This window comes from Phoenix dactylifera, chromosome 5, assembly GCF_051530095.1.
Source record: "Phoenix dactylifera cultivar Ajwa chromosome 5, Ajwa_hap1_PhDact_Kaust_v1.1, whole genome shotgun sequence".
NCBI lineage: Eukaryota > Viridiplantae > Streptophyta > Magnoliopsida > Arecales > Arecaceae > Phoenix > Phoenix dactylifera.
This window is the reverse complement of record NC_143194.1, coordinates 30,901,068-30,924,460: the sequence shown is the minus strand read 5'-3', so window position 1 is coordinate 30,924,460 and position 23,393 is coordinate 30,901,068. Positions and strand designations below refer to the sequence as shown.

The 23,393-nt window shown below is 39.8% G+C and overlaps 2 protein-coding genes across 6 annotated transcripts; both read left to right on the top strand.

Moving 5' to 3' along the window:
• Positions 1–26: 26 nt before the first annotated feature.
• Positions 27–12,502, top strand: LOC103702547 (Pyridine nucleotide-disulfide oxidoreductase family protein). 2 transcript variants are annotated; one of them, XR_015987336.2, is made up of 16 exons: positions 27–173; positions 1,125–1,254; positions 1,566–1,670; positions 2,686–2,799; positions 2,906–2,959; positions 3,653–3,769; positions 5,292–5,401; positions 5,519–5,592; positions 5,774–5,835; positions 6,385–6,580; positions 6,707–6,770; positions 6,911–6,978; positions 7,077–7,222; positions 8,016–8,548; positions 10,400–11,630; positions 11,801–12,502. XR_015987336.2 is itself a non-coding variant. In XM_008785021.6 (14 exons), exons 2-14 carry the CDS (start codon positions 1,132–1,134, stop codon positions 8,247–8,249), a joined length of 1,467 nt encoding a protein of 488 aa, XP_008783243.4. In that variant the 5' UTR covers positions 27–173; positions 1,125–1,131; the 3' UTR covers positions 8,250–8,647. The 2 variants fall into 2 exon arrangements, 1 of the variants encoding a protein (XP_008783243.4); XM_008785021.6 differs by lacking the exons at positions 10,400–11,630; positions 11,801–12,502 and having other exon boundaries at positions 8,016–8,647.
• A 5,092-nt stretch (positions 12,503–17,594) lies between these two features.
• Positions 17,595–22,452, top strand: LOC103702546 (auxin-responsive protein IAA17-like). Of its 4 annotated transcripts, XM_088722302.2 has the most exons (7): positions 17,595–17,807; positions 17,916–18,471; positions 19,679–19,908; positions 20,689–20,830; positions 21,347–21,408; positions 21,588–21,637; positions 22,092–22,452. In XM_088722302.2, exons 2-6 carry the CDS (start codon positions 17,963–17,965, stop codon positions 21,593–21,595), a joined length of 951 nt encoding a protein of 316 aa, XP_088578428.2. In that variant the 5' UTR covers positions 17,595–17,807; positions 17,916–17,962; the 3' UTR covers positions 21,596–21,637; positions 22,092–22,452. The 4 variants fall into 4 exon arrangements, with proteins under 4 accessions (XP_088578428.2, XP_038985007.3, XP_008783242.4 ...); XM_039129079.3 differs by lacking the exon at positions 21,588–21,637 and having other exon boundaries at positions 17,626–17,807; XM_008785020.6 differs by lacking the exon at positions 17,595–17,807 and having other exon boundaries at positions 17,838–18,471.
• The last annotated feature ends 941 nt before the right edge of the window (positions 22,453–23,393 follow it).

Sequence of the window (23,393 nt, the reverse complement as noted above, 5' to 3'; positions counted from 1 at the left end):
GGCCCGTCGGGTTTGATATATCCCGGCCTGGATGCCTCCCCCGTTAGTTCCGTTGTCCCTTCCACCCTACCCCCCCGCTCCTCCTGACCTCCCCGGCGGCCGCCGTCTCCGCCCCTGCAGCGTCCAGCTCCAGCAACCGAGCACCGTCGGCGCTCAACCCACTCCTCTCTCAAGTGAGAAACCTGTTCTTCTTGGTCCTCCTCCGCTTCTTCGCCTTCTTGCTCTTCTTGAATCCATTGCGATCACCGCTCGCTCCAAACTCTCTGTCATCTCCGAGCCTAGGACTTCGTCTCTACGTTGTATCGGATAAACCAATCCGAACCCGAACCCTTACTGCCCTTCGCCTCATAAGCCCTAACCCTCTCGCAAGAACCCAATTCCGGGGGAGGACCTCAATCTCCCCAGCAGAAAACTCGCAATTGGTTTTCCTAGACAAGCAATATAGAGCGGTTTGATGATGGAGTAGCAGAAATCTGCTAACTTGGCTCGGTTCCGCGCAGTTGAAGAGCGGTCTTCTCCTTCGAACCTAGAAATCACTTATTGCCTATGACTAGGTTGCAAGATTTTGGCCCTTTTTTTTCAGCCTATCTCCTTGTTGATAGGAACCCTGCCTCAATTCATTGTTAATGTTTTTTTCCCCTGCAATTACGAGATTTATGGTTCTTGTTCTTTTTTTTTTTTTTGTAAAACTAGGATATTTCCACGTCTTTCTTTTGTTTGAATCTTGTAAGTATTAAACCATATTATGCCACATATATGTTGGTGTGAATTTGTAACATCCGACGTCCAGTTGTGAATTCCGGATTGATTGGTAGCAAATTTTTACTGATGTGACCTAAATCTTACGCGCTATTTGTTTTTCAAGCCAATCAATCATATAATGGAGTCACTAAGAGCTTGGGGACATGTGAATGATTTTTGCTGGACATATTCCATATGGAGATAACAGGCAATTTGCACCATCTTTACCTGTCTCGTATAAGAATCTGTAAACTAATGAAGCTCGACTTGAGGATCTAAGCAGTTTGCTGGCCGCAGCACATTTCTTTGTTCGTTATTTCGCTGCTTAAAAGATCATGTTCTTTCCCGTTTTCTTTTGAATTAACAAAATAAGATTTTTGCAGATAAAAAATGGGACAATTTTTACTTCATGGATGGAAGCTGATCTCAAGGGGTTTTTCTTCTTTGACTCCACACCCTCTCCGTGTCTGCATTGTTGGTAGTGGCCCTGCTGGGTTTTACACTGCTGAAAAGGTATTTGAAATGCTTATTGTTAGCTAATTTGGATTCAAACTGTGGAAGTTGGATTCTTGTTCTTGGTTATGTGTAGTAGCATTGTGTACAAAATTCTTGCAAGTTTAGACACTCCGTAGGTTGAGACAAAATTTTCACCTTTACACCAATCTACAACAATTAGCCTTTTCAAATATACCAATTGCACAAGACAGAATTACTTTGATAATGGTTTAACTAACATTTGTTTCAAAAAAGTACAGATCTCATAAAATTCTATGTTTAATTAAATCTAATATATATATATAATTGTTCTTATTTATTTATGCTAGATGTTGAAGGCTCATGAAGGAGCGGAGGTTGATATCCTAGACCGGTTGCCAACACCATTTGGATTAGTTCGTTCAGGTGTGGCACCAGATCATCCAGAAACAAAGGTGAGAGGCAGATTCTCAGTTCAGGAATCCACCCTGTTAGATACTTTGATTTAACATCTTGTTATTTTGAATTTACATGATCCATTGACTATGATCTTTGTGGATTTTGATTAAGAATAACTAACTGAAAAACATGAACAATGAAGGGTGATGTTTCCTCCTCTTTAATTAATGTGAGGAAAGAGAGGTAATGTTTATCTTCTTCCTTTCTTCCTGAAAATGAAGGTTATGCTGGATCTTTCGTGTGGAAGGGATGCGCCATGTGAAGGGGCTACAAATGAAGTATAAGAGGACTGAGAGCTTTTGGTTTTTAGCTGAGAGTTCTGGTACATCTTTGCGATGGGACGTCAAGATGGGATTGGAGAGGGGACGCACAGTCAAATTTAGAAAATTTTGGAACTAAGGGAGAGTTCTGAACTAGTGTTTGACTCAATCTAAAGAGGCAAGTTGGGCCACCAGATTTGCAAATCGTTGCTCTTATCATTGTTGTTCTGGGTGGTCATGTGGGTTAGGTGATTGACAGGCCTCAGAATGCTGGGTTGCCTAGACCATTGCTGTATGGTGATTGCCTGATTTTAGGGCTGTACTGTTAGGTGGTTGGTTAACACCTAGGCTGCAATTTTTTCACCAAAAGGTTGCCTGTTTTTACACATACAGTCATATATCTTTGAATGCATATAGAGACACGCTTATTCAGAGACTCACGTACATGTAATGCCATCTGGTTTACTTTAAGGTCTCAACCTATGCATCTTACTTTACAGCCTTTCTTAATATATATAGAGAAATGGTTGCTAATGTGAAATAGGTACACAATACATTCTTTGAAAGGCTTAAAACTGTCTTTTGTATCATAATAATTTATTTCTAGCACAGAATTGATTATCAAGCCAAATGATTAGGATAAAGCTTGCTGATTCTGCTTGTGCATATTTTTGGTAAATTGTGTTCAATTGTTGTATGCTTATTTCTGAATGTTTCTTAGTAATCTGACTTACCAGAAACTTGGAAACAGATAGTAGTAAACCAATTCTCTCGCGTTGCTGCAAATGAGAGGTGCTCATTCTTTGGAAATGTAAAACTTGGAACTACTGTTTCTCTCTCTGATCTTCGTGAGATGTATGATGTGGTAAGCTTCCAAACTGCAAGCATGAGCACTCCAACCTCCTTATAACTTTATTGTTTGATTTTTTTTTTGAGTCTTTAGTTTGACTGATGTATGTATTCACGAGCAGACCGTGCTTGCTTATGGTGCTGAAAGTGACAGATATCTTGGTGTGCCAGGAGAAGTAAGTTGTCTCAGTTACTTCCATTGCTGTTTCTTGTGATAGACTTTTTAAATGTTGATATGTAGATGTCCTCAGATTGCTTACATCTAATAACAATTTATATATTAACTTAAGGTTGAGTTGTTATCTTAGCTTTCTTTTGTTTGGAATCAAGACCATCACGACAAACATACACAGACTCTGAAAATATAAGAATTTGTCTACTAAATGCTGGATGGAGAGCAGCCCAAAATTTTAAACTTACTGAGACCAGACTTAAGGTCAATTTTTTTTGTTACTGGATTTATTATTACTAGCTATTTGGGAATTAATTTCTGTATTATTTTGGAAAGTTATATTCAAATCAAGAGTTGAGCTGTTCACAACCTAGAGGCAGAAAATTAAAATCTCAACCTTGAAGAGGGGAAAGGGATAAAAGAAACATCCAGTAGCCCAGCTTACAAAATTAAAACGGGTCAAACTGGAGTTATTGCTCGAGTTTTTTAATCTTTTACCCTTAATCCGGTTTTAGGATCATTATCTTTGCGGTTGAGGCTATTGCACCAGTGCATTAGAAATTTTAAATTCTTCAATTATGATTGCTTGGGCAGTCTTGGAGAACCAGTGGTTACCTTTTAGATTCTTTTCTCGTGTTTCATCAGGTATAGGAAAATCTGTTTCTTATCTATTCTGTGCCTTCTTCCTTCTATGTAGGATTTGGGAGGGATATACTCAGCTAGAGAGTTCGTATGGTGGTATAATGGGCATCCGGACTGCTCTAACATGGCACCTGACTTGAAAAGCACAGATACAGCTGTAGTCCTCGGTCAGGTATGTTCATAAGATATATTTGGAAGGATCCACTGAACATATATAGACTTGATAACATTGGTTGCAATGCTAGTTTCAAGAGGATGTCATAATTTTCCATACTTATTTCTTTTTATGAGAATATTGAAGCTGTACTTCTTTTGCTTGATTATATTCTTAGTTTCTCACGCTTTATTTTCAACATATAGTATCAAATCTATATTATTATATAATGATGTTGCTTAATTTGATGCATTTCCGCTTATATTCAAGCCACTTAAAAACTTCGCCTTTATGTAATTGGGTGTAATTCAGATCACTGAAAGAAAAAAATCATGCTGCAATTCTTGACCTGCCACTAACTTGGAGCAGATGATTTTTTTCTCCTATATATCAATTTGCTGCTTTGTTTGTAAGTGACTATGTCAACCATGGACAGCTTTCATCCGTTAAACCAGGCTATTTATCAAAGTAAATCCTTTTATGTATTTTACCTGTATGTGTGCTGATGAAAAAGTTTGCCATGAGTCCACGACAGTGGTTCGGACACTACAGTATGGAGGCTGCTAATGTCTTATCCGTGTTTCCTAGATCTCATGTATTTGTATGTGTTTTGGAAGAACTACCTTATTTTGCATCATTTTTTTTTCCATATAGAAGGAATCTCATATGGCACGTATTTAATAGGACTTTTGAACTCCGAGTCCATGGTTTACCGTTACTCTGATACCTATGACTTACAGGATACCTTCTTATCATTGCACCTACTATGTAAACTACTGAACTGTCAAACAGCTTCATAGATCATAGTACTTAATTTTCTGGTTGATTATGCCTTGCGGTGAACAAAATGAAGCACATGAAGTCAACTTTCTTTGACTTTCTATGTTCGTATTTACTACCACATTTTGTCATAGAGTTATATATAAGCTTCTGAACCTATTCATAGGGTAATCTGGGTAGGAAACCGTGAAATTTGACTAACCTAAATATGTCCTTCCTAGTGGACTGTTGTAAAGTATTTTGTTAATTAACCATCAACTGAAAGTTGATTTTTATTGTTGTAGTGAATAGAAAAGGTCTTAATAAATATTCACTAGAAAGATAGTTTTTTACTTTTCTAATTTCAGCATCTAGCTTTCTTTTCCTTAACCAATGTTACCATTATAGTGAAGTTACAATAGTTTCCAAATAAAGTCACCTTCAGGGTAATGCAGCTATTTTTATTGTTGTAGTGAATAGAAAAGGTCTTAATAAATATTCACTAGAAAGATAGTTTTTCACTTTTCTAATTTCAGCATCTAGCTTTTTTTTCCTTAACCAATGTTACCATTATAATGAAGTTACAACAGTTTCCAAATAAAGTCACCTTCAGGGTAATGCAGCTATTTTTATTGTTGTAGTGAATAGAAAAGGTCTTAATAAGTATTCACTAGAAAGATAGTTTTTTACTTTTCTAATTTCAGCATCTAGCTTTCTTTTCCTTAACCAATGTTACCATTATAATGAAGTTACAACAGTTTCCAAATAAAGTCACCTTCAGGGTAATGTAGCTCTTGATGTTGCTCGTATTCTTTTGCGACCTATAAACGAACTGGAAACAACAGATATCGCTGAGCATGCTTTAACTTCCCTTCGTGAGAGCACCATAAGGTTTGTTGTTTAAACTAGCTAACAATGATTAAATTAGTTTTGTTAATTCTTAGTTCTGCTTTGCTTCTAAAGCACGTCATTTCGATGGTATTTTGATTCTGTTTGTTCTGGCTAAAGGAAGGTGTACTTGGTTGGGAGAAGAGGCCCAGTGCAGGCAGCTTGCACTGCAAAGGAACTTCGTGAAATTCTTGGTATGACTCAACCTGCAGGACTTACTATCATGAAAAAGTATAATTTGAATCCTCTTTTTCGTGATTCAATAACACATCCTGAAAGCATGTATTCTTATTGAAGTTATGTATTGATACTGCCGGGAGTTTCCTTTAAGTATTTTTTTCCACCTACATGAATGTTATTGTCTGATTTATTCAGGTGTCAAAGATCTGCATATTCACATCCAGAAAGCTGACCTAGCGACATCGCCGGCTGATGAGGTTCGTTTATGTTATACTAGGACAATGAAACAAATGTTGTATTTGAGTGAGATTTCAGTTGATTTTTCATTTCACAACATATGTAGTGACGTTTTATTGCTCAATCAGATATGCCAGCCTGTCAACCAACACATTTGTTTGTATTTGGTGATACCATTCTTGTACTCCCAAATGGCTTTATCTGTCAGATTTAATTTCACTTTTCCAGTTTTACTTATTCCATAAATGTCCGGCTTATTAACTCTTCCATCTAAACCAGAATATCATGAAAAAGAATTTTCAACCTTGATTGCTAAATCATTTTCATTGCTCCATTCAAGTATTTTTCTACAATATTTGCTGTCAATGTTGCCAGTTTTCCATCTTATTCGTAACATACATTCCTTAAGATCTTCCATCTAGTTGTTGAAATTGTCAATTTTACAATACCAATGCTTCCCTTCCATTACCAATCACTACTAAACACAGTATTACATGAACTTGCTTTTAATTTTCTCCTCTACTTTGATTTTTTTTTACACTACTTCGAATTGTTTTTGCTAATTCTAGGAAGAATTAAAGAAAAGTAGAATACAACGAAGAGTTTATGAGTTACTCTCCAAAGCAGCAACTTCCCATCAACAACATGATATTGTTGGCCAGCGAGAACTCCACTTCATGTTCTTCAGAAAACCTGACAGATTTTTGCCTTCAGAGAGTGGTGACACTGTTAGCGGTGTGCGCCTTGAGAAGACATGTTTGAAAGGTTGGATCTGCAGAACTAATACGTGGAGCTTTTAATATTTTGTTATGCTTATTTTTGGTGAGAATTTGTTACACTCTTTAAATTGGCTGCTGAGCTCAGTTTCTTTAACAATTTTTGGTGATGCAGAAAATGGTGCTTCTGGCAAACAGGTGGCAGTAGGAACGGGACAGTTTGAAGATCTCAAATGTGGGTGGGTATTTCCCATTCTGTGTGCTGTCATTTTAAGCATGCTACTACCACATCAGCTTTTGTAATTTTGGCTCTCAGTGCCTGTGTTTCTTTTGGCTAACTTCAGGTTTTTAGCTAACTTAACATTCTTAATGTGTTTAGGCTGGTGTTGAAAAGCATTGGTTACAAGTCAGTACCAGTTGATGGATTACCTTTTGATGAATATAGGGGTCAGCTGCAAATTTAAACACTACCGAACCCAGTCAATATTATATCCTACATTAAGCTATCTAACTGAAGTGATTGTTTCATTAATGGCTTTTAACAGGTGTAGTTCCTAACATGAAAGGCAGGGTTCTAAGCTGGGATCAGGCAGGGCATGCAATTGTTGAGCAAGGCTTGTATGTTGCTGGTTGGTTGAAAAGAGGACCAACAGGGATCATTGCTACAAATCTATACTGTGCTGAAGAAACTGTAAGTAATACTGATATGATTCAATCACTCGTGGGTCACCAGAAGTACATAGTAGCAACATTCAGAAAGACTAGAATTTCTACAAGTTAAAAATATACACATGGAATTTTGTGCGTGTGAAATTCTTGGGAGCAGTAAGTTTGCAGCTTTTCATAATGAAAACTGACCTAGATTGACTGACACAATCCATAATAGAAAGTGTCATGGTCATACTATAAGCTCCATTACTGGAAACATCATACAAATGGGAGGCAAAACAAAATTATAACAAAATATGTGTACATGCAAATCCCAGAGCAGAAATTGTTACACACAGAATGATTTGGGTCTTTCTCTTGGGTACAGACCTATAGAGAAGTATTGTGCTTAAATTTTTCATTTATTATTTGGATGGAGAATAGGAATTATTATATAGTACGATTTGACTTTTGTTGCCACAAGTAAAATTACAATAAAAGATGTGATATGCGTATTGGTATATTGGCATGTACATAATAATTACTACTACCTTTTCTATTATTTCTACTACCAAGAAGAATCCGTGGATTCCTTTTTGAACAATCGAAGCGTGCTAAAAAAAAAGGAAATTTTATAGTACTTCTGATTAGTCTTTTATCTCATAAGGAGCAGATTCAATTCCTAATCCATTTATTCTTTTTTACCCAATCTCCTAAGATCAAGGACTTAATGTTTGCTTCTGAAAATTGAATTGGTGGGAAGATTTCGCTGGGTTTTCCTGTTGTGGTCCAACATTTTGACCTGGCATAACTGATATCTGGTGCTAACATGGTAGGTTGCAAGCATCTTGGAAGATTTCAAGAATGGGTTATTGACGCCGGCTTCAGGCTCACCCAAACCAGGAAGACGGGGGCTCCTCCAGGCTCTAGAACATAAGAATGTCAGATTTGTGCCGTTCAGTGGATGGGAAAAGATAGACTCGAAAGAAAGGATGGAGGGTGAACTGAGAAACAAACCGAGAAAGAAGATCACAACATGGGAAGAGCTGCTTCCGGCTGTGGATGGATGACGGGAAGAGAGATATCGAATCGATTTTTTTTCAAGGGTTTCGAAACGAAGCACATGCTGCAGAATACTGGCTGAAACACATGGGCCTCAGCACAAAGCCGGAAAAAAGAATCAAATTTTTATAGTAGGCCGTTTGTTAAAGTTTTTTTGATCCCCCCCCCCCCCCTTCCTTAATTTTTTGGTTTGATGGCCTACACAGTAGGGAGTCATCCCTGGACGAGAGGTTACATAAGTTGGGCAAATAAGCCGAACGTAAAGGCTATTTACTCAAGGTTCATCGATATTTGCTTCATTTATCAGGTGACCTCAAAGTACTAGAGATTGATTCTTGTAGAATTAATAGAATATTGAATGCTTGTTCATTTGACCTTAATTTAATCTTAAATTCCTCAGATTGCATGAGTGCTTTTCATTAGATGATAGTCAAGATTAGTTTTTTTTGTGTGAAAATTATTAGGGAACAATCCAGTGGGAAAACAGATGTAATGGCATGGTATCATAACGGAATTTGCAAGCTAATATGAAATAGATCACACTGTGAAAATTTGGATGCATTTTATTTTCCTCAAAGAAAATATGAAATAGATCACATTATGAAAATTTTGATGCATTTTATGGGCTGAGAGTGCTCAGAGTGAGCTGTTCATATGCCACTCAGTTCCTGGTCCTTTTTCTGGATAGGATTTGTCATCACTAACTAGATGGGGAATGAATAATCAAGCCAGAAATGTAGATGTTTTTTTTCTTCTACAGGGATGTTGTGTTTTTTAGGTATTTTAGATCCTAATTTCTCAATTTAGTACTCAGCCTTGTGGTGTTTTTTTTCCAAAAAATGGAGGAGAAAAAAAAAAGACAGGAACCTACTTGAACAAAATAATACATTTTGGAGACCTTTGATTAACGGAAGTTTAGTCCCTAATAGGGTATAACTATGCCTACTTGTATTGAAGAATGGATTGCTTACACGATACACGGTAACACAGAAAGCAAGCTATGACAAGTATTTTACGGCACATTATGGCAGTGGACGGCACATCTTGATGCAAGCAAGAAATGAGATAAAAATTAGATAAGCCACAGCTTTGAAGGGATGACATGATTTTTTGTTACATTGGCATATATCTTAATGGATATGTTCTTCAGAAATGGATCATTGGAAGATTGGCTTTGGATGAATTTTGTGATATGAAAAGCAGGAATATGGAATTCTCTCACAATAGCAAGTTGTTGTGTCCACTCATGTATTAGCTTTCAAGGATAACTCACCACCATTACTTGGAGATTGAGCGCAATTGAAATAATAATAACAATAATCATGTAAATAGTTGGCATGATTCAAAGTAGGAGTATTAGCATAATTTTAGGGATCACGTAACAACCTACATCATCCATAATTTTTTTTTTATTAGCGTGGCCCTGTATTAACCTATATTAATTTTTTTTTTCTTATGCAAATATTTTAATAAGGGAGGTAAGGATGGAAGTTGTCTTGATAATGCAAACAGCCTTGTCCCTTCACAAGATACTTGAACCTTCCTATTGAACTGAATCTTGTTCTTCTATCAAAAAAAAAAAAAGAAGAAAGAAAAACTATTTTTCTTTTTATTGGAGTTATGTTACAGAAGTTGCAGCAGTCTTTTGTATTTACGAGCTGTATGCTAGCTAACAGAAGTTGCATCATGTTGATGAACTAATTGTTTACAGGCCTAAATTACACACACTCTCCAAGTGGAAGGCCTGCGAGGCATAGTAGCAAACCCCGCCAAATTGGAATCCACCACACCTGTTCTCTGTCATGGAGTTGATATTTTTTTCACCATGAGTGCCCTGTCAAGAACCTATGTGATTCGCTTACAGAAGATTTTAGCTACGCACTTCTGCTCGTCACAGTTATTGCATTGGTTGTTGCTATTTTTATAACATGGATCGATCTTTTCTGAGAAAAAAGGGAGCTGAGATAAAAATGGAGGTGAACGTATCCTCCTATATTTACTGCGATAGAGCTTTGTGTTTCTTGCCAACAGGCCTCTTTCTTGTATCCATCTGTGCCACTACATTCCTGTGAAAGTCTCAATAGAGATCTTGTTTCATTAATTAGATGGCACTGCAACCCACAGATCTTGTCTCACCCCTCTCTTAGCTCCTTTACAGCTCATGAAGAGAATCCGGCAATGACTGCCGCCAGAGAGCACGGAGCAGCTATGACTCACGGGCGGCGACAGGAAGGTGCCCTCTAAATTTGTCTCTCCAGTGTTGCCCTTGGAAGCGCTCTCAGAGTCAGCGTTTCTACCAGATGCTGCTATCAAACTTTGAAAGCCCCAACGCAACCACTCGCCTGCAGTAGTGGCCTGCGCAGCTCTGGAGCTTCTTTGGAGGGTACCCGTTGGAAGTCGGCATCTTTTCCTCGTCTGGCGGACCTACATGCATGCCCCACCGTCACAAACCGGAACGCCGATGACTCGGGTTTCATGGAAGCTGCGGTGGCGCCTCATTTACCATCCCCTCATTCCATCCAGGACATCTACAGAAGCTTTGCCGGCCAGCTGAAATCCCAACCACGGTGCAACACGCCTGTTATGGAAGCAGATGTGAGTTGGCCGCAACCGAGAGGAAAGAAAAGTACTTCAAACCCAATTATAGATTCGGGGGTCAAGTAGTCTCTCGGTGCTCTGCTGCTTTGCTTCTAAATTCTAATCAATGCAGGCAGGCCATTCATAGGAACACCATGCATGGAGGTCTGCCACTTCGCATTCCTCTGCAAGCCATGTGGTATGATGGTGCTTCCACCTCTTTGGAGATATATAACCATGTCCATGCCTACGTGCGGTCCTCATTCGATCCCACCCAACTAATGTGGATCAAACTTTTTTTTTCCTCTCTCTCTCTCTCTCGCTCTCACTCTCACTCACTCGCTTTTCAGTTTTGGATAAATTTAGGAATAGAATACTGGCTGTCATTATGACCCCTATAATGGATGATGATCCTTGAAATAAACCAACTCTCCCAACAGTAGGCCCTCCCCAGCTGCGGTAAAGGCCGTGTGCTGTGAGCCGATCGCAGCTGCTAGTGCTGCTGCCAACTGGGGTCGCCAAAATTCCCCGTGGGCACCGCCGGAAGTCGAGACATCCCAACTTCCGGCACGGTGTCAGAAATTTGACAAGCTTTCGTATTCTTATTCAGAAACAGGCTGACGGCTGCTGTATTCCCAATGTTAGCTTCCAGTGTGACGGTACATTAGCTGGTGAGTGGCGACAAATCGGGCCTTCTTTGCATTATTCAGCCCTGTAGAGTTTATTAACAGTAGCAACCTGTAACAAAAGAACAAGAACATGATGCAGTCCTCCGTAGGCAAATGATTGTCTGCGATGCCGTCAAAAAGTTGGTGAGTCCCTCATCTTAGTACAACTATACTTGCAGAATACCGGTATATACTTACTCATATACATATTTTAGTGTTAACTGGTACCTATAAAATTTACGTGTCTCGTTCTTTTTCCAAGTTTATCTTAAGTGCTAATTATCACCATGACTCATGTAGAGCATAATTGGCAGGCAGGAAGCTAAGTAGAAGTTGGATCTCGCTGCGTCTTTGAGGAGTTTGCGTAAATGACAACAACTTTTCCTTCTCTCCTATGGGAGCTGCAGCGCCCTTTATGTCTACTGGGGCTGGAGTGTGAAGGCGAAAGCGAACTGAATGCCAAAAAAATGTACAATCGGCTGTTGGAAGCCGAAGGAGACACGACCGCACAGCCCTGCCCCTTCGGTTCAATGTATATGTACTGATAATGAACACTACTACAAAAACAGAGTCTTTGGCCCGCCTTTATATCGTCGACCACGAGGAAGAAATAAAGATCCCTCTGCTCTTGGTCCCAAGAGAGCGCCCACTGCTACTACGGCATGGGCTCCAATTTGACTCCAAACGAAAACAGAGGGAGACTACGTGGACTGCTCATCAGTTTTGTTCTGCAGGACCACCTACAAGAAGGCCCCTTCCACCTAAGTCTCACTAGCCAAGTTGGTCCACTTCTCGGATCGCCAAACAAATAGTATAACTCACCATCCCGTACGTTGGATCGAAAAAATCATCCATCGAGTGAATACCCCGTGCTGCATTGTGCTACATGTCTGTCCTTTACATCACGGCCATTTCTCTGCTCAACTTTTTTTTTTATATACCAAGTTGGCTTATAAGCCTCATTAGTTTTAAAGCATATTAAAATTGTCAGCAACAATATGAGCATTGAAAATCAACTTGCCGTTCCTTTGGATTCCGCTGGATCACCTCTTAAATGGTGCTTCTATACTAAGTCAATAATGGCATGTTTCTATAGATATCATGCCTCCCTCTGGTTCTTTTTTTTGGTGCATTGAACTGAAACTCTGAAACGGGAAACCGAGACCGGAAAACGAAGAGAGTCAGAGACTGAAAACAACGAAACAGAACTAATCAGCCATGAGTCTGGGCTCCCTGGTCAACCAAATAAACGTTAACAGGGGCAGGTGGTTTGGACTCCCATCCCATGAAATAAAATAAAATAATGCTATCCATCCGGGAACTGACCGGGCGGTGACGGGATCTCGACTCACGTGGATGTCATGCAGACTTCGCGAAATGACGAAAATACCCTCCCAGCAAACGCCACCGGTCAGGATCCGCCAGCTCAGCTCGTACGATTCTGCGGGCTCAATAATTCGACCCCGCGGCGAATCATGGATGGCATGCCCCGTAATTTTTAAGAAATCCATGGGCATATGACAACAAGTAGCTTCCACCACCCTCCTCCACCCATGTGGGGGCGTTGCGGGATGGCAGATTCGTTGCAGAAAGAGAGAGGCCGAGATGCGGAGGGCTATCGGGTGGGGCCCGGTGTATGGTGGGTTGGGGGGCAGGGGTGGGCCCACGGAGCATCACCCGGGAACAAAAGACGAGCACGGGGGAGCGCGGCCGGGCCCACCCGCCATAACGCCGCACTGGGGCCCACCGTTCTTCCGTGATGGGCCTGCTGGGCCCCGCGGCCACCTCCCCCTCCGTAACTCCCCCTTTTCATCGAGCTGTCGAGGCGTCATCCCACCCAAGCAGCCAAGCTTGGGGTTTTGCGCGCAGCCTAGTGGAGGCACCTACTTAACTCACACTCGTACTTTGTCTCCCCCCTCGGCGCGAAGTAAAGTGGAAATGGATAAATAAGTACTTGGAGATTAGCACTGTCACGTGTTCGAGCTGTGCTGTACGCTCGGGTTTGTCGAACCAACCTCGCTGTGTCAGATCGCATGCAAGTCAAAAATTTATTCACGTACTTTACTGTAAGTTAGGTTTTACCATTCTATTAACTTGCATGAAAGAGTTGATGGAGTTTTTTCTTTTTTAATCCGAAATCCATGTTCAAATCCTATCTTTTCAAAGATTTGGAGAAGATGTCTATGCACAAACTAAATGAACTAGCTATGCTCATTTTATGCTGATCTTGATGTCCCTGGGATGCTTGGATCAATAACAACTTTTTTTTTTTTTCACTGTACTTCAGCAGTTCAGTTTTGAATATTGCACTTGTTATCAATGTTTATAAGGCTGTCTAGTTGTTTGCACGATACCTAAACATTCTCAATGTATTTTAAAAGAAAAAGATTCAAAAACTCTTTTCATCATCTTGTTTGTTAATGGTTTTACTATAAATTTTGCTTATTAAAAACTCATTTTATATATTTTATATCGCAAGGTTGCTTAGAGGCCCTGGTAATGATTCCTTGGAATTATCTATTCATGGTGATGGGTGTGAAGAACAAGTGATCCTTGTGACGGTCGGAAGATCCGAAGAGGTAGAAAATTTTTTATTTATGAATAATTTGATTTTTTTAATCTTGAAAAGAGACTATCATAAATCAAGTTTCAAGTGGAAATGCATAACCTCTATTTTCTCAGGCTCATTTTCATCGAACTTTTCTTCCGAATCAACTTTTTTTTTTTTCTCTCTCTTAAGTTTTCGTTCTGACTGGTAGAATTTAGGACGCATTTTCGGACATCTAAACAGGACGTCATATCATATCACATGCAAGTTTTATTTTAAAGACAGGCACCAAATATCCAATTGGATTGACAGACCCAAAAGAGCTGTTTTGGCACTTGACAATTGACCACAAGACTTTTCTTTTATTTTTTTCCTCTAAGGAGGACGGACTTAGCAACTTCCAATGTCGCCAGCCAAGATCATAAAGTACATGCCCCTGGCCCATTCTGATGCTGCACCCCTCCGATCGTTGCGTCCCGTACATCTCAGCCGCTTGATTGGATATATGTACTAGAGCTAAGCGACATTCCTTAGCTTTAATCGAGGTTATGTTGGGTGTAAAGCGGAGCTTTTTTTTATGACATCTCTCGTGTTATGCACCCTTCATCAAAATGCTCAGATCCAAGGAATTATAAAATATACAATCCACTCCAATTCAAAAGGCTCATGGAATCTATGATTTCACGGCGTGGTGGTGCCCGGGCTCCGTGCGATCGAAACCATACTAAAATGACAAATATAGCTGGTTCGCATGTTACTTAAATTAAATCAATATTCCCTTAGCCCAACTAGGCTTCAATTAAGCTTTTAAGCACCATTTGGTTTTCCTGCGTGCATCTCTAACCCTTCAAATATGATCGACCCGTTCTCGCCGCTTGCGGATCCTTGGACCCATGAGAATATGGGGTGCGCAATTGGGTTTTATTAAGTTTCAGGTCTCTTCTCCCCAGGAAAAAGAGAAGGCTCAGGGGCTTTGCTGCCGCAGTAGTGCCGCCAGCTAGCAGGCGGACGCCGCGGGGCCCACGGATTTTATCAGACCAAATGCACCGCGACTTTAACCCAGCGGGGGACCCACTGCCGTCCGCCTCCAGTCCGGCCAGGCGACGCGATTGCCGTGGCCGCGGGCGACTCCCGCGAACCCCTTGACTCCCACACGTGGGTCGCACGTGCACATTCCCCCAGCTCGCCAATGGAGACCGCATTTATTAACGAATACGTAGAATTTTTCTTTAAACTCTTTTGGGGAAAAAAAAAGGTGAGAAAACGGGCCGGTCGCAGTCTATGTCGGTAGTATAGGGCGACAGGTGCCGGTGGCTGGCTGCCGTCCGGCCGGTCGCTGTCGCGGCGGCGACAGGCCGTAGCCGGTGGCGTGGCGGTCACGATACCAGGTGGCCTGGGTTTGTCTCCCGAACAGCCCGGACGCATGGCGCGGGATCAGGGTCGTCCGTTTCGTGGTCCCACTCAAGGACAGGAACAGTGGATATTTTGGAGAGAAAGGGCGACGTGGCGATTTGTGGATGGAGTACTTGGTGCGCGGATCAGGAGCCGTTTGATTTGGTGGTTCCGCTGTCCGGTAGCGTTCCAAATGACCGGTGGAGGAGGGAACAAAAACATGATATTAAAAAAAAATGTTTTGATTTCTACTATTAAAAGATAAATTGGAAAAAAGAAAAAAAATTTATGGTGCCAATGTACAATTTTTGGACCATCGGGTCTTTAATTTCGCCATCCTTTGCGTTTTTATAACCTTATCGGGAATGTCCTAAATGACCAGTGGTGAAGGCATGATTGAAATAAAGGAGGTGGGAGAAACAATAATATAATATAAAAAAAATCTCTTTATTCTCTTATTAAAAGATAAATAATTTTCCTTTTTCATAGTGCTAAATTTCAATTTTTATACCTTCACGGGAGAGATTTAATTTTATAGTACTTTCTCCTTTTATAGCTTGATATGAAATTAAATTTTTGATTGGAGTGGGCTGTTTAAATGAGGCTAGCTTTTCCTTTCCCCTTGCCATATATATTGGGGATCAGAATAAAGTAACTTTTTAGCATTGAAAGAGAACAAGGCAACAAGCCATATATATATATATATATATATATATATATATATATATATATATATATATATATATATATATATATATATATATATATATATATATATATATATATATATATATAACCCAAGCTTCTCTAGTATTCCTCTTTAGTCGAATTTCTTGTCGGCTTTCACTAGAACGTGCATCAATGAACAAGCATGGTGCCATTGTATTATGGCAATTGCTTCTTATTCTTTTCATTTTATGAAATTTATAAAAAATAAAAAACATGAATCATAAATTATATGATTTTCTAAACATATTATTATAATTTTATATCAAAATTTTTTATTAATCGAGCTCAAAGTAGTTTTCTAAATTTACATCAAAATGAATAGATTTTAACTCATGACGCGCGTATTACTATTAGAAAGTAGCTCTATAGATGTAACATTTATATATATATATATACAATGGCCTCTCACAAATATTGTAAACCTTTAGTATGATATTCTCTCTTATCAGAGTTTTAATGTATACATAGAGATAATTCTTTTATCCTCATTGTCATATCCAAACTATCGCTCCATAATTTTCGAAAATACCAAGATATATGCAAAGTAACTAAAAAAATAAAAAAGTATATTTTTGTTTTAGCAGACATCTAACTCGTTTCATATTTCTTGACTAAGGACATCAAGCGTAAAGTTGTAAAAATAGCTTTACCACTATGAAAAACTTAAATACATAATGTAGAAAAGAGGAAATATAATAAAGATGTTGTTCATCCCATGAAAAAATATAATAATTATTCTAATATTTATTCCGGTCACGTTTTGATTGTTTAATAATAAAGTGACATCATATAAAAAAATTTTAACATAGTATATGCATTTTCTCTGCTTGTAATTATATCTTGAAACGCATGCCTTCTGAAAATAATAGATTGTGATAGTTATTGAAGTGGAAGTCGTGAAGGCTTGTTTCAACCTATTCAATACCAAAAGTTCGTGATTTAAAAGTTTTGTTTCCTTCCTGAACATCCTACCTCCAAGTACTTTTACTTCTTATGAATATGTTTGTCAAGAAGTTACTCTGACGTAAACAAGTAGTGTTTGACATATAATAACCCCCCCAAAAAAATATTTTGTGGCATATAATCCATTGCCGTATCCCAACCCGGATAACTCGGCAAGACAAATCCCATTGAATATTAGGTTGGGTCTCAGATCTCCTCCCCTTCCCTGCTTCCTCCACAGATATTCCATCCTTTACAACCTTTTTCATCACCTCTCTCTCTCTCTCTCTCTCTCTCCCCTCGCCCCGTGCAAGCTTACAGCGCATGTTATCCCCCACTGAACTTTAAAAAGAAAGAAGGAAATGTATATAAAATAAACAAATTTGGGATACGTTATCCGGGACAGTGCCGGTACTCTCTGTGTCACCTGTCGGCGTCGAGTTCGGCCTTTATCGCATAAAAAAGTAATTCTTCTTTTTTCCCATTTTCTCTTTCTTGACCTTTCTATTTTATTCTCTTTTCAACTCCAGCGGTCCACTCTTTTTTCTCCTCTTCAAAACTAAATATCCTTCATTATCTGCAAAACTTGGAAAGAAACAAAGGTTTGGAGAGAGTGAGGTGAAGGTGAAGCCTTTGTTGTTGTTACTGTGTGCTATTTTAAAAAATAAAGAAAAGAGAGAGGCTTCTCTTCGTCAAAGCCCAACCCAAAGGTCTCTCTTTTTTTTTTTTTTTTTTGTCCTAGAGCTTTTTTTCTCCCTTTGGATTTTTTTTTTATTCCTCTCTTCTTCCCTATTTCTCTTCTTCTCTTCATCTCTCAGGGAGTCGCTTCTTAATGTTAGCTGGGGTTTCATAGAGAGAGGGGTTAATGTCACCGCCTCTGGAGCATGACTACATAGGTCTATCGGAGATCTCCACCATGGAAAGCTCCGACAAGTTCTCGTCGTCCGCCTCCTCCTCCGCCACCGTTGCTGAGGACGCCGACGACCGCCGCCGGCAGGCGCTGAACCTCAAGGAGACCGAGCTCAGGCTCGGGCTCCCAGGCTCCGAGTCTCCCGACCGGAAGGAGAAGGTTGGTCTCACGCTCGGGCTTCTCCCGAAGAGCTTCGTGTCCGGCGCCAAGAGGGGGTTCTCGGACACGATCGATGGGCGTGCCGGCGAGTGGGGCTTCGCTGGAGGGGCTGGATCGGAGGGGGAATTGGGGAAAGGCGGGGTCTCGTTCTCGCCCAGAGGGGAAGGCGGCGCCGGAGGGCAGCATTCGGGCCAGGGGAGTGCCGGGAAGGATGCCGTGGCGAAGGCCGCTGGGCAGGAGAAGAAGGCCCCTGCCCCGGCCCAGGCTTCAGGTGGGAGCGACCGTGGGATCGCGCCCGCTGCCAAGTAAGTGCGTCAAAGTGTCTTTTTGGAGAATTTCTGAGGAGAAAGTTATGATTTTGATTTTTATTTTTTTCCCCATCTTTTTGGCAACTCTACGTCTTTGTTTGGATGCTTACAGTTTCCCACAATTTTCTTCCTCCTTTTTCTTGTTTCAAGAGAGTAGTTCTGTTTTGTTCTTAACTGCTGTTGCTTTGGACAAAGGAGAGAAGTTTTTGGTTTGGCCGCTTGAGTCAAAAGCGAACTTACAATGGTGTCTGTGTTTTTGGTTGCTTTATCCGAGTCTCATAATATTTTTTATGCTGCATTTATCTTTCCTAAAAGAAGAGAAAGTTTGATGATATTATTGGGCGAAAAGAGGGTTTTCTTGCAATTTTAGAATTTTCTTGTTCTTTTTGATTGATTTCTGCATGGCTGAAGGAATGAGACCAGAATGTGACTTCCTGGAGTAAGTTTGGTATTGATGCAATTTTGTTGCTTTACTGAAGCTTTTGATGGTTTCGAGTTTGTTATCTGGTGTTACACCTCTTCTCTTCTTTGTGGTGTTTTACTGATCATGTTTTTTTTTTTTCCCCTTCTTGGTACATGGAGCTTAGATAGTTTATCATTTGTCAGTGCTCTGATGTTTCCCATTTATGTTTTTTAGTTGTTTGTTTTTGATTGTCTGAGTCTGGTTTGAACTGTATCTTATTTTCTCATAGTCCAATCTCCATAGTACTCCCATGAGGAGAGGAGAAGAAGAAAAATAGATAATTTTCCTTTTCTCCAATGCTTTGTACCAGTTTACGGTTTATACATTTTGTGGGATGGCATGTACCTTTTATTTTGCTTGCGGAATCCAGGGTCCGATCATGAAACAAGATATCCCTTTTCAATTGCTCTATACTTGTTTATAAATTATGGATTTTGTGATATTGCTTTTTGTCTGTTTTTGAAATCCAGGGATCGGTCATCTTAGTGCCTTTCTCTGTTCTTAGTGATATTTCATTGTTCTATAAGCTAAGGAATGTTTCTTTCCAATTTTTGGCTAGAGTTTCCTGGATTGTTCAGTCATCTTCTCCACGCCAGTAATATCCTTCTGTTAGCTAGTTAGCTTGGAGTTCATGTAACCGAGGCAGAATTTTCACATTGGTGATGCAATCATAAATAGACTAGTTTTTGCATAAATTTGAAAGGAATCCTAATCATGATCATACATGTAATTATGTAACAGGGCACAGGTGGTAGGTTGGCCACCAATCCGTAGTTATCGGAAGAACACGATGGCTACTAACCCATTGAAGAACAAAGAAGATGCTGAAGGGAAACATGGATTTGGTTGTCTGTATGTCAAGGTTAGCATGGATGGAGCCCCGTACCTCAGGAAAGTTGACCTGAAAACGTACAACAACTATAAGGAGCTGTCTTCAGCACTTGAGAAGATGTTCAGCTGCTTTACAATTGGTAGCCTCAGGCCTTTTCCCCATCTCTTGTTGATTTTTTTCTAGATGAAGTTGATTTGAATGCTATTCTTTTGTTTTCTTCATCGAATTATATCCATGGTTTTGAGATATGTTCTGTGCTTGGCATAATTGAGGAAAGCCCTTCTCTTCAGAAACACAATTAATTTATTTCTTATACAACCTGGGCTGAATGATAGATTTTGATGCATGGTGGTTGAAAACATATTTGCTGCACTGGATGCATTTCTTATTACTTTAATATGCCTAGAAGAATTTTTAGAGTACTTTTGACAATACTGTAGTTTCTATGTTATTTTTTTCCCTTTTTCTTTGAAAATTTTGCTGGTTTTATCAGAACTAGTAGAAGGGGACTACTTCTATAATCTTATTAGAATTGCCTATCTTACGGTCTTACAGGAGTTTAGAAACACATCCTTCCATAATTTTTGAACACTGGAAAGAAATATTATGGCAGAGTGCACCTATGTTGCATTAGTTTTATTTGGTTATTTCAGAAATGGAGATCAAGTTGGAAAACTCTGGCTTTTATTTGGAATGTTTTTCAGCTTCTCCTATTATTAGAAATATCAGAAAAAATATTTCACAAGAACATGCATGGCAATATGCTTTTCTGTTCGAAATTAGTAGTGAAGAAGTGTCATGCGAACCAAAAGCATTTTTTTTCTCTGTAATCCCCCGTTTAGTTGATATTTTCATAGCTTCTAATGCTGTGCTAGCATGAGGAGGAGTTTATTTGTTTTTGTGATCTGTGGCATTTCAGGCCAATGTGGTTCTCACGGAATACCAGGCAGAGATGGATTATCTGAGAGCCGGTTGATGGATCTTCTGAATGGATCTGAATTTGTGCTCACTTATGAAGACAAAGATGGAGATTGGATGCTTGTTGGTGATGTTCCATGGGAGTAAGTTCACTATCCAGTAATTCTAATGTGAATGTTGTGGATGTAGTCAAGAAGGAAAGAACCCAAAGATGCATAATAGGCTTATATGAACCCTTAATATGGTATAAATGTATATGAGATTGCACTATTGGTAACAATCAACAGACTAGAAAGAACATTTAATGGATGCTAATTTAGGCACATTTATACCAATTACCTAGTCCCTACATTCCAATCCTCCCGTGGTTCACAGAAGTTTGACTTCATTTCATCTGCAAGTTATTTGCAAACGAACAAACTCTAAGTTTATTGTAAACCATTATTTATCAATTATCTTTTTGCAGGCAGTACCTTTGCCTAGCTCAAATTGTTTTTTTTGTTATTCATTTTGTTTTGGCATCATCATTTGTGTCGTGGACGGTAAATTTTGTTATCGTTCCACTTTTGGCATATTGCATAGCTGGAATGCCACTTGACAACTGGCAATTCGTGTTGTTTTTATTTTTTGGTACGGTAATTGATGTTCTTTGATTGCAGGATGTTCACTGACTCTTGCAGGAGGCTAAGGATCATGAAGGGTTCAGATGCAATTGGCCTTGGTAAGTACAAGTTAGCAAAAGAAACTGTGGCATGACTTGTTAATATTTTGACTTTTAAGATACCCAAGTCTGGGAACCTGAAATGTTTTGATCAATTGACTTAATACAACATTATTTATTCTTTCATTGTTGAGATCCTGATTTTGTCCCTTGCCTTGCTATGTTGTCCAACTTGACAGTAACCTAGTGCATTCGTTTGTTTGCCTACCTCACCAACACACAGTTGCAGGTAAAGGCTCATAGTTCTGTTTGACACTTTGATGGATCTTGTTGAAGTTCACCTCTCATGAATAGAGTAGTAATAGTTCACTCTATGAAGCAAAAACATCTCTTATGTGGCTGATCATCCATTCCACGTCCGGAGTCCTTGCAGTATATTTAACATATCTTGTTTCTTATTCTTAATATTTGTTTATTCTCCCTGAACTGACAGATAGACTTTGTATGGCCTAGCCTATAAAGACCACCATCTTTGTGAATAAGAATATGTTAGGTGGTAAAAGTTCAGCACTGTCGAAGTATTTATACCCCCTGTCTGCATATTGCCTCTAATAGATGTCGTACCCAATACCTAAGCATACCATTTATTTTATTAGACATGTGCTTGCCGCAACAATTATATAGAGTTTCATTATATTTTTTATCTCAGACTTACAGAAATTCGTCGATCTGTTTTCTTGCAGCTCCAACGGCCATGGAGAAATGCAAGAACCGTAGTTAGTCCTTTGCCAAGAAGCCTCAGTGAAAGCACCAGTGAATCAGATGGCTGCAAGGGCCCCTCTCAAAACCAAAAGATTAAAGGGTTATATCTGGAAACTGTTATATATCTATTATATCCTGTGGTTTGCTGCTTCAAATGAACTAAGACTTTCTATTAGCCTCGTAAGATCCCCCAGGGACATAAGCTTTGTTAGATTGTGCCGTCAGTCTTTGTATGCCTGTCATGTTATTCCTATTTGTGTAAATGGTTGGTCTGCTGTTTGCAGCTGTTGTGTTTCGGGCACTGTTCCCTGCTTGCAAATGTTATTTACAAATTCCCTCGTCTCTTGATGGTGTTCATACTGTCTCTGTTTCAATGTTTTTCCAGCATGGAAATCACCTGAGTCCATGGCTTCTAGTGATCAGGGACAAACGATCTACCAGGCCTCCATGGCACGGTAGTAGCCTCAAGGTCAAAAGCTTCTGAATGGTTTGTAGATCATGCGTGTCTTTTGTTGTGTACCCTTCTGATGGTTTTGGGCACCTGATGGGGTGTCCCATGATGGAATGGTGGCCATTAGCACTGTTGCTTTTTTGCTGGAGTTTCGATCTTGTGGTCAGGTCGAGACCATTGCCCTTCATATGAATAATTTTGATATCCAGAACTTGACCCCGTCAACAAGCCAGGTTACTGCTGCATGGTTTCTCCCCGAAGTACATTGTTCCTCCGTTTGATTGCTAGTGTCTTCTTCTTCCAGGAGGCGTGGTTGTGGTAGGTGAATCCATGTCCCTATTCACCTGAAAAACCCCTCATGAATAAATCCTACGTTTCAGACTCTTAAATTGTAGTGATCCTTCCATGCAGGCTTTTTTTTCTTTCAGTACTGGACATGCATGGTAAACCCTGCTCTATAGCCAGCTTTTCCTGTGAAAGCTTGGTGAGAGTGGGGACCTTCACTGCCTAACATTACTTTTTGAGGGCTATGATTTGTTGTCTACAGAAGGGTTCAAAGGCCTTTTCCATCATCATTTCACCTAGAATAAACAAGTATCGAGCAATGGAAATGGGGGGGGGGATTTGTGTTTCCCTGGAAATGATGCTCCGCTTCTCCCTTTCCTTTCTATTCTAACGATGCCTGCCGGTTGGTGTGCATGTGAAACCGGCATTATGACATCGAACTTATTGATTGAAATGCACGGAACTTGGTTGTTCATCGATTCGTATTTTTCTTTTCTCCTCTCCGGTCTGTCTGTCCTGATTCATTGAAAATACTTCGAACGGCGAA